The sequence below is a fragment of the Culicoides brevitarsis genome, unplaced genomic scaffold (assembly GCF_036172545.1).
Source record: "Culicoides brevitarsis isolate CSIRO-B50_1 unplaced genomic scaffold, AGI_CSIRO_Cbre_v1 contig_109, whole genome shotgun sequence".
In the NCBI taxonomy this organism is placed as follows: domain Eukaryota; kingdom Metazoa; phylum Arthropoda; class Insecta; order Diptera; family Ceratopogonidae; genus Culicoides; species Culicoides brevitarsis.
The window spans coordinates 1-10,526 of NW_026973493.1; the positions used below are offsets into that span (position 1 = coordinate 1).

At 30.0% G+C, this 10,526-nt stretch overlaps 2 protein-coding genes across 2 annotated transcripts; both read right to left on the minus strand.

The window, feature by feature from the left end:
- Positions 1–3,881: 3,881 nt before the first annotated feature.
- LOC134836658 (arrestin domain-containing protein 2-like) lies at positions 3,882–5,332 on the minus strand. Its single transcript, XM_063851836.1, has 3 exons — positions 5,175–5,332; positions 4,133–5,107; positions 3,882–4,071 (listed from the first exon to the last, which is right to left on the minus strand). Exons 1-3 carry the CDS (start codon positions 5,287–5,289, stop codon positions 3,896–3,898), a joined length of 1,266 nt encoding a protein of 421 aa, XP_063707906.1. The 5' UTR covers positions 5,290–5,332; the 3' UTR covers positions 3,882–3,895.
- Positions 5,333–7,338: 2,006 nt separating this feature from the next.
- LOC134836657 (uncharacterized) lies at positions 7,339–10,247 on the minus strand. Its single transcript, XM_063851835.1, has 2 exons — positions 9,960–10,247; positions 7,339–9,216 (listed from the first exon to the last, which is right to left on the minus strand). Exon 2 carries the CDS (start codon positions 9,209–9,211, stop codon positions 7,544–7,546), a length of 1,668 nt encoding a protein of 555 aa, XP_063707905.1. The 5' UTR covers positions 9,212–9,216; positions 9,960–10,247; the 3' UTR covers positions 7,339–7,543.
- Between the last annotated feature and the right edge of the window lie 279 nt (positions 10,248–10,526).

The following is a 10,526-nucleotide window of genomic DNA, read 5'->3' on the forward strand; positions in this document are numbered from 1 at the left end:
AGTAAATCAAAATGCATATCTAATTTCGATTGAATTATTTTTTCAAAGATAAACAGACTTTACAATGGATTTACAACGAAAACGAAACCAAAAAGAAGGTAATTAGTGTTAAACTCTTAATAAATTCAATTCAATTCAGTCAATTTTTTTTTAATAAAATCATTTTTTTTTTCGATTAAGCAATTTATCTTGGTAAGTCTATTATTTTTAACTTTTTAGCTTTACTTCATTAAACAAGTTCCCTTTCATTATTTGCGGAGCGAATTCAATGCACTCCGACGATAAATAATAAAAATTTTAACAAAGACAGAATTTTTGAGGCAATTGCCATTCATTGCACACAAAGTTGAATGACGATCGGTAATTAGCACGCCCGTAATGAGAGAGACCTTGCATGCACGATTAGCACTTGATACTTTATTATTAACTACCGTTCATTCTCTTGCATAATTTTAAATGGGATTATTCACATTTTTACACTCAAAAATTTTGTTAGGTCATTTTTTTTTGTGCTTCCTAGTTTCTCTGTTTGAAAAAAAAGAGTTAATTGGTCAGAAATGCATTTAATTCATAGATCATTTATTCATGGTAACATACTAACATAATCATCGAATCGAATTAAAGAAAAAGAAAAAAAAATATTTATTAGCATTTAAAGTGCTCGTGTTCAATTTCAAGTAAACACTTCAAAGGAAAAATGATCAGATTCGTTTTTTTTGTGTGTGCAAAAATTTTATGCATTCAATTATTTGTTATTATTTTATTTTTGTTGTTTTATTAAGGAAATACGAGTCGAATGTTGTGTAATACTGACTTCAATATAAATAAAAATAATAAGAAATCGATTAAAATTTTCTATTGTTTTAAGACCTAATTAACGTTGAAATCGAGAGTGAAGTGATTTTTGGTATGGAAAATGGATTTGAATTTGATTTAAATGTAGAAAAAGAAAGGGAAATTTACCAAAATTTAATTAAAAATAAATATTTTTTTAAACTTTTTTTCTTATTTTTGATCATTCTTTATAATTTTTTTAAATAAAAAAATTCGAATTTTTTATTCAATTTATTTTTTTCTTTCTGAATATTTTTTTAAATATTTTTTAAATATAATTTTAATAAATAATTTAAAAAATTTCCCATAAAATATTTATAATAATTTTTTTTTACAAATATATTTTTTAAATTCTTTAAAATTAAAAAAAAAAATAAAATTAATAATTTTTCAAATATTTAATATTAAAAAAAAATAATTAATTATAGCAAATAAATAATTTTAAAAAATATTTAAATTAATTAATTAAATAATAAAAAATTAATAAAAAATATTTGTTTAAATATATGTTTTGTGAGAATTTTTTTAAATTTATTTTTTAATTTAAAAATTTTTTTACAAAAAATAAATTAATTATTTTTTTACATTTCAAAAAAAAATATTATTAAAAATTATTTTGAGCGAAAAAAATAAATTTTGGAAAAGAATTAAATTTTTAAAAATATATTCGACAAAAATAAAAAAATTGAATTTACTCTTTTAATTTTTGAAACGATATTTCTCAATTTATTTCGTTTGTGACATTTGAAAAAATTAAAAAAATATAAAAAAAAATTATTAATTTTTTAATTTAATTAATTTATTTTAAATAAAATTTTATTTAATTTTAAAAATTAAAAAATAATCAAAAATTAAAATTTTAAGAAATTCAAAAAAATCCAAATAATTTAAAAGCTCAGAATCCATTAAATCATTTATTTAAAAAAATTATAAAAATTATTATTTTTAAGCAAAAATCCACTTTTTATTAATATTCTTATAAGAATTTGCAACTTTAGCACTTTTAATGCAATTCTACATTTTTTGTACATTTTTTTCTCATAAAAAAAAACGAAAAGTTCATTACCCTCAAAAACTTTTCCTTTTTTTTCTCTTCATAAATTCATAAAACTTATCATAAAATAATAATTTCCTCTGCCAAATATGGCTTCTAAATATTTCTCTCTAAGCAACAGCATGGCATTCAATGTGTGGCTTTTATTTCCATGATTCGGTACGCCAAGAAATGCTTAAAATGCATGATAATAAAAGTTTTCTATATTTGGCAACGAGCCAACTCATGCAGTTTTCAGTAACCGAGATATCAGAATTAGATAAATGCAAAATAAAAAAAAACTCATGGCTAAACGAATTTAACGCTAAAATAATGATATATTCGTTTTGTTTGAACCAAAAATTATTGTAAATACTCTGAGCCATTAATTTATTGCAAATAACTGCTTTTGTGTCTGCAAAATACAGTTTTCAACAAAATAGTATAAAGTCATGGGGAATCGATTAAGAAGTCGATGTATTTTTTTTTCTCGCAACTTTCCATAAAAGGAAGCTTGCTCGGAGTTTTTTCTGTTGTTTGTTCGGTATGTGGTTTGTTATAATTGTGCGAACAGAAGATAAATTATTTTTTTTGTTCTATGTGCGATTTTTTTTTTGTGAAAGCGCGTGAATCACCGTTGAAAGTCAATATTTGCATTTTATTTGAATTCCCTTCTAAATTATTATTTCTCAAAAGTCGAATAAATTTACAAGGTCACAACTATTTTTAGATTATTAGTTACGAATGTTTCTCATTAGTTTTGTACGAGAGACGTAAAAATTACGACGACAGTGGTTCATCCAATAATTCACTTGTTACGGACACCTTGAGGGTCAATTGTGAAGCAGATGCTATTAAAACGTAATTTATGATTGATTAGTAAAAAAAAAGTTAAAAATCATAAAAAATATTTATTGTCGTTGTTAAAAAGTTTAATTTTTGCATAAAAAATAGTTTTTCACTGACCTTTTAATAATTTTCATTCACAAAATTTGGAATTTTCACTCAAGAATTTTTTGTTTGTTCCCAAAATATTTTTTTTTGCACAAAAAAATTTGATTGTAAATAGAAACAGCTGACAAACAGTGTCCCACTGTTTTTAGATGCCTTCTTATGTCGTATGGATTACTTTGAAAGTGCTTCTTGTACAGTTGAAATTTGTTTGCATGAAAGAGTAAAGTGTCTTTTTTCAAGAAATTTAATGAAAAATCGTTTTTTTATGAAAATTTGTTTAGAAAATTATTGAATTTTTGAGAAATTTTTTGAAGTTGTTGAATTTTATATATTAATTTTGAAAATTTAAAATTTTTTTTTTGAACTTAAAAAAAAGTTGCTTAGAAATATTTGCATTTAAAAAAAAATTATAAATTTTCACCAATTTTTTTTTTTTGAAAAGTGTAATTTTTTTATAAGTTATTTTAAAAGTTGTAAAATTTGGTAATTTTTAGAAATTTCATAAAAATTTGTTGAAAATTATTTAGTTTTCATGAATTTTTTTAAAACAGAAAAAATTAAAAAAAATCAAAATTTTGAGTTAAAAAAAAAAAAATAAGAAATTGTTAAATTTTTGAAAAATTTGTTCAAAAAATTGTTAAATTTTATAAAAAAATATTTAGAAATTGTTGAATTTCATAAAATTTTTATAAATAAACATTAATAAATTGTAGAAAGTTTTAAAAAGTTGTTTAAATATTGCAGAATTTCGTAAAAATTAGTAAAAAAATTGATAAATTTTATAAAAAATTACAATTCTAATTTTTTTTTTAATTTCAAAAAAATACTTTTTAAAAATTCATAAATAATTTTTTTGAAATTTATGGATATTTTTTAAAAATTTTTTAAAAATAAAAAAAAGTAAAAATTGTGGAATTAAAAAAAATATTCAGAAAGTGTTGAATTAAAAAAAAATCATTTAAAAATTGTTAAATTTCATAAAATAGTTAAAAAAAACTTTTAATTTTTAAATTTTTTTTTTTTTTTTAATTTTTTTAAATTTTTTTTTAAACTTTTGCCTTTCATAATTTTTTTTTATAATTCAGTACTGATTTTAGTTTCATTAGAAGTTGGAGCTGAAGGTTGAACAGTGCCAAAGTGATAAACGGGATATCTCGGTGTATAAGTATTTGGATTTCCCAAAGGATGACTTTCTTCTGGCTCATCAATATTCACACTTCCGTACATTGATTCCTCGTAAGATGGAGGTTCTTTGAAAAAAATCATTTTTTATTAATTTTTCTTCCAATTTCAGTTCAAAAAAATACTTACGAAGACTTGTTCTTTTAACGGCATCATCATACGAAGGCACACAAACGACATCGGGATGTTCCTCAATTGGCGCTGTTGGTCTTTCTTGCATCGAATTCGGTCCATCGCTCAATTCCGCAGCCAAATTCACCCATCCAACACTTCCATTGCGATCTGCTGTCAGCGGAACTGTTCCAATCACTATCGGGATCGTCAATTTGTTGTCTTTGTGCATTCCCGCGACAATCGGTTTGACTTTCAGCACGTACGAAATTTGAATTATTTTACAAAAACTCAAGTTCGTTGGCGGCAAAGCTGGAATAAGCAAGCTATATTGGTATTGTTTCTTCTGGAATTTATCGCAACCTCCGCCGCGTTTCATAACGACAACAACTCGTTCTTCCTTGACTTTTTGTCGGGGGGTTTGACTCAAGCAACGAACGATTTTCTTCAGTTTGAACGTGATTTCATCGATTTTTTCGCGGGATTCGTTGTCAATCGTCAAAGTTATGGGAATTGTTTGTCCCGGCACGTATCCTCCGATGGGTAATTTGACATTCAGCAGCAAAGGACCCGATTTGCAAGGCCAACAACAAAAATATTTGATGGTTTCCGCATGCACGGGCAATCGCAAGTCAGGATTATCGTAATTCAGGTCAAGTTGCTTCAAAACAGTAAATCCAACTTTGTACGTTTGATCGAATTTCCATGGGCGTTCGAGCGTTACTTTGACTGTGTATCGAATATGCCCGTAAGGACCCTCAAATGACGACGGCATGTTACTCGGGAGAAGGCAGGCAAAATTATACGTATGCAATCCCGGAAGAATTTCAATCTCGTTCGCATGCGGAGACCCAATGAGGTATGTCGTGCTGTTCAAATAATCCTCGCGACCTCGGTAATGAACGATCCGCGTGTGATTTTTGCCATTAACGCGATACGTTTCCGATTCGCTCCAATGCGTATATGCGAAACCACAAATTTTCAAACTAATTGCTGTGAAAAAAAATTATCTTATCTTAATTTTTTGCGTTGATTCACTTAAAAAGCTAAAAATACTCACCTTTTACTTTTTTCGCGACGCCAAGATTCAGTTCGACACTTCCTGCTAGATTTTGTCCCGCAAAGTAGATGCCTTGGGGGTTATTTTCGAACTTAATATTGCAAGTTATCGTCATTTTAGGAAGTTTTCAATAAAGAAGCAGGAAGAAAAGTGAATAAAGGGGTCTCTTTGAAAACTGAACGATAACTGGACTCAATGTACTTGATCTTCAATTTAAAAACGTTGTTATCGTTATCGAGTAGCTGATAGCGATAAGATAAAGTTTCGATGATAAATTAGGGGGAATATTCGTTTAATGGTTAAATTTATCAGGAAATTAGTTTTAATAGCGAAAAACTGAAAAGTTAGCTCTTTGAAATTTTTTTAGGGCTTGAAATTGAACTTTAGTTTTTTAAAAAAATAATTTTTTAAATAAAAAATTGACTAAGTTTGAATTTTGAAAGTAAAAACTAACTTTTTAGATTTAAAATCTGAAGTTTAGGGCTTTAACTAAAATTTTAGGTTTTAAAAACTAACTTTTGAAAAAATTATCAGCTTTTAAAACTAACTTTTTTAACATGAGATCAGCTTCAGATTTCAAAAACTAAGAGCATTTTGCTCTTAAAATGACATTTTTCGGCTCAAAAAAACTTTTAAAAGAATTTTAGAACATAGTCTGAAATTTTCAGCTCTTAAAACTAACTTTTTATATTTTAGATAAAAGTCGTTTTTTGAAGCGTAAATCATTGTAATCTCATTGAATTTTAAGCCTGAAATAGACTTTTTTAATATTTTATTTGAGTTTTAGAGGTTGAACTGAAAAGTTAGCTCTTTGAAAGCTAACTTCTAATTTTTTTTCTAAAAGCTGAACGTAAGATAAATTTTTTAATTTAAAAAATTAAATATTTTTCCGTCAAAATAATTTTTTAATTAAAATTTTAATTATTTTAACACTTGAAAAAAACATAAAAAATAATTAAAAATAATCATTGCTCGTAAAAAATTTTTTTTTCTTTAAAAATCTTAAAGAAAAATATGAAATTTTCACTTTTAAACCAAAAATTTTAGACTTGAATAAAAAAAATTAATTAAAATCAGCTTTAATGAAAATTAAAAATAAAATTAATTTTGAAATTTATTTAAAATAAATTAATTAAAATTTAATAATTAATTTAATTATTTAATTAAAATTAAAATTTATCTAAAAAAAATCCTTATTTTGAAATTAATATTTACAAATTTATTTAAACTAAATTTTTAATATTTTTTAAAGCTAAAAATTATTTTTTTAATTTTATTTAAAAATTTTTACTTAACAATATATATAAATTTTTATTTTTATTAAAAATTCTAAAATACGGTTAACAGTCTCTTCAAATCTAAATTCGACATGAATTTCGCAATTAAATACACAGAATCACAATCCAAACTTACTTGAATCCCTTCTCTTGTCTCCGTATAAATTTCTGCCTCCATCAATTCTCTCATCAGCAATTTCCGTTCTACCGCACTTTCCATCGCTTCTCTCACAATGTCTCCATAAACTTGATATTTTGCGATAATTTCCTCATCAATCTCATCGATTTCGTAATAATTTTTGTCTCGCATCACAAAATCGTACAACGAAACGCCTTCCTTCACCATTTCGTGCCGCATGTCACGTAACTCCAAAATGCACACGTCCAAATACTCGAAGAAATTTGTCGAAATGCGTGTGTTGAAGTAACTTATGCACTTGTGACGTGCGAGTTCCATGAAAAATTCACGGGATAACTTGAGCCATCGTTGCGGTTGGTTAAAATATTGCATAATTTCCGATTTTCCGTTAATCAAAATGTCGTATTTGATTTTGGCGCGAAAACAATCGTTGTGATCGTCGAGATTTAATGGCGAATTGCTGTTAAATTTGAGCATTTCTCGCATCCAGGAGCACCGAATGTTGCCGAGGGAGCGGAAAAGGCGCTTAATTTGCTCCCAATTGTTGGCGTGACAACTCGTGAAGGGCGCGGAATATTTTTTGGGAAAGGTTTGGAGGCAAGATAACCAAATTTCCGAGTTTAAAGACATTTTTGTATTACTTTTAGGAGGTTTTTGGTACGAATGATGCAAAAATCGGGAATGAACGAGTTTATATGGGAGTTTTTAGTTGGAAAAGGATCAACGGGTGAGTCATGAAAAGCACTTTTGGTGCAAAAAATGACGTATTTGAGTAAAAAATTCTATATTTACTGAATAAATAGTCATTTTTTGTGCGTAACAATAATACCCTGAGATAGTTTCGACATTTCTTAAGCCTTAAAAAATTTGTCCTAAAATATTTTTCTAATTCTACGAGTGAAAAAATTAAATAATACTAAAAATAATCACATCACAACTACTTCTAGGTACTACTATCTGTCAAAGGGGAAGCAAAAGTTCCCGTTTGGCTGAAAATCGATTGCATCCATGATACTCGAGCCCTGAAACGAGGCATTTATCGAGATTTTCTTCAGTCTTCTAAACATTTGTTTGAACGTCTCCATCCACGATTTCTCCAAAAATTGCCGATTGGTCCAAATTATTTCCTCCAGCACGGGAGTATTCATCGCCAGAGCCTTGACACCGTCCTCCGTGACCTTCGTCGTGCCATTTAACGCCAAATATCGCAATTCTGACAACACAAAACCTTCTTTCAACGATTTATCCGTCAACTGATGACAATTCGAGAGCGACAATCGACGAAGTCCCTTCAAATTTTGTAGCGAATATTTTTTAGTTTTGCCTCCGGAGATTTGTCCCGTGATTCCTTTGTCGGAAATCTTCTCGCAATTCGTGATTGTCAGTTCTAAAAGGCTTTCCATGATACGGAAAATGTTTTGCAGCTCCTTATCCGACAAAACAATGCCGGAAATCGTGAGAGACGTCACATTTTTATAATTATTGATCATTCGGGTGAACGTTTTAAGGGATCCCGGAGCGAAAGGAATGTCCGAAATTATTTCCAATTCCTTCAATTTCGGATTTTGCCCGGATTTGATAGTGAACTCGTTGCCATCCGAGGGCAATGAAGTAGGTGCCAAGTGCATCGAGAGCTTTTTCAGGTTCCGAAACTTGCTGAATGTCGTGAAATTTGACGTAGTTGATCCAATTCCGAGTTTCAGTTCATTCAGGCACGTCACATTTTGCAGATAAAGTAATAAATTTTCAGGACGAGGACAACTTGACAAGTCGCAATTGAGTTGTTCCATCTCGTGAAATCGCTGAATGAACGAATCTAAGGTTTCGACACGAATTTGGTCGAGATGCAAGGAGCAAGACTTCAAATTGAGCTCGTGACATGACGAAATCCCATCCAGCAAGTCGTCATCGACGTTTTTCAGCCGTAAATCCTTTAAATTTGACGCTTCCGCGAGCCACGTGAGTAACGCGTGACTCGATAACTGCGATGGAAGTTCCGTATCGTGACGGAAATACAAACTTGTGGCATCAAAAGACACGAGATTCGGTAAGTTTTGCAATAAATTCGAGAAATGGGCGTCATTTATACGCGAATCGCATAATGTTAGGTGAGTTATGCCTTCTAACGTTTCTTTTAAGGCCTCCCGATTGGCATCGTTGACCAAAAACTTGGATTTTGTAAAAAGTTTCCATCTTCTGAACAATGGGGCATACAATTTCAACACCTTCAACTTTGTCAAATGCCGTAAAATCTCCGCCAAACCCTCCGTCGTGAGGAATTCACAATGAAAAAACTCGATTTCAGTCAGTGTTTGACCCAGGGATTGCCAAAAAACATCACAGCCCGGCACAAATTGCACTTGATTCGTCAATTTTGCGGCGCGGATCTTCTTGTAACGCAGCAACAGTGACTTTACGACGTCAGAATTCTCGGAAATCACCGAATTTTCATCGAAAACGAGCGCATTGTCGTTCAACAGGTAGTTGAGATGATTGATTGTCTCGAACCACGAGATGCTTGTGAGCGCGGATGCCTTTCTGTCTTCCACGGAGAGATATTCAAAGATATTCAGCATCAGCTCGCACGGCAAATTGTCGATGGTAAGTGAGCGAATTGGCATTTTGTCTGAAAAAAATAAAAAATTATCAGTTTTCGTACGAGATTTTAATTTTTTATTACTTTTTAGCAACTCGTAAAAGGCAAAAAATTGCAAAAAATATTTTTTTGTGGAATTTTTTGTTAAAAAACAATTTTTTCTTTTTAGATTTGAGAGTTTTTAACTTTTTAGCAACTCGTAAAAGGCAAAAAATTGTAAAAAAATATTTTTTTCAAAGAAAAATATTTTTTTGTGCAATTTTTGTGAGAGAAAAAAAGGAATAACAGGTGCCCGGCAACAAATTTGACCTTGAGACGTCTTCCAATAACGGACCTACCCCAAACTAAACACAAATGTCAAGCAAGCGCAAGACAATTTTCGCTCCAACAGACCCGGGTCTTCCTTTCGCATGCGATATCCGGCACGAAAACAGCTGATTCGACAAATAACAAAGCTGTGTTATCAAATCAACGTCTCGAATTAATTTTTTATTTGCTTTGCAAAGTGTTTGAAATGTGATAATAGCAGAAACATTAAAAAGTAAACAGACAAAGTCGGTAGTCGCTATCATGACGATTGTTTTTTTCCCGTCACTCTCGTCAATTAGTCTCAATTTGTGTCAATTTGGAACGAAAAAAGCGGAATACATGCCTTTTACGCGACACAATCGATGCACGGGACATTGACATTCGGATTCCTTTGTCTCTTTTTTCACTATTTTTCATCCTTCGACGAGTGCGTGCGTCGTCACAGTGATTTATCGTGCACTTACCTCTGCTGTATTGATATACTACGTCGTCTCGATTCGTTTGGTACTATTTGGAAATTGCCTTTAAAGAGTTTATTATTCATTCAAATGGCTTGCTGCGCTTTGATTTGATCCAATTCGAGATAAAAATGTCTCTTTTTTGCTCCTGTTTACTATTTCTATAAATATTTCTCGTCACGCAAAATCTCTGTTGCGAGCTCAAAGTCAAAAATAAACAAATAACTGGATCAGATGTTCTATATTTAAATATTTCTTTCTTTTTTTTCAGTTCTCACGATGTACACTCTTCAAGTGTTTGAGCAAGACTGAGCGTCGAACGTGTGCATGCGTTCCGTTGAACAAAAAAAAAAAAAAAAAATTACGGGTAACAGAATTTTTGTCGTCGTCGTCGATGTTTCAGGTAGACAACACCGCAACAGGACAACTTTTCGGGTTTCGACAGTGTTCTCGGGAACGGAGAACTTCGTTCAAAGTCTTCTTTGTTTGCCACAGGGCTCGTTTCGAACATCCGCCGTTAATTGTCGAACGCTCGAGAAACGCATTTCTTCTCGAAAAGTCTCCCTGACACCA

Coding starts and splice junctions, on each gene's coding strand:
- LOC134836658 (XM_063851836.1), bottom strand. CDS start 5,289: ATGACGATAACTTGCAATATTAAGTTCGAAAATAACCCCCAAGGCATC. Junction 5,108..5,174: donor CGTCGCGAAAAAAGTAAAAG/GTGAGTATTTTT, acceptor TTTTTTTCACAG/CAATTAGTTTGAAAATTTGT. Junction 4,072..4,132: donor CGTTAAAAGAACAAGTCTTC/GTAAGTATTTTT, acceptor TTTTTTTCAAAG/AACCTCCATCTTACGAGGAA.
- LOC134836657 (XM_063851835.1), bottom strand. CDS start 9,211: ATGCCAATTCGCTCACTTACCATCGACAATTTGCCGTGCGAGCTGATG.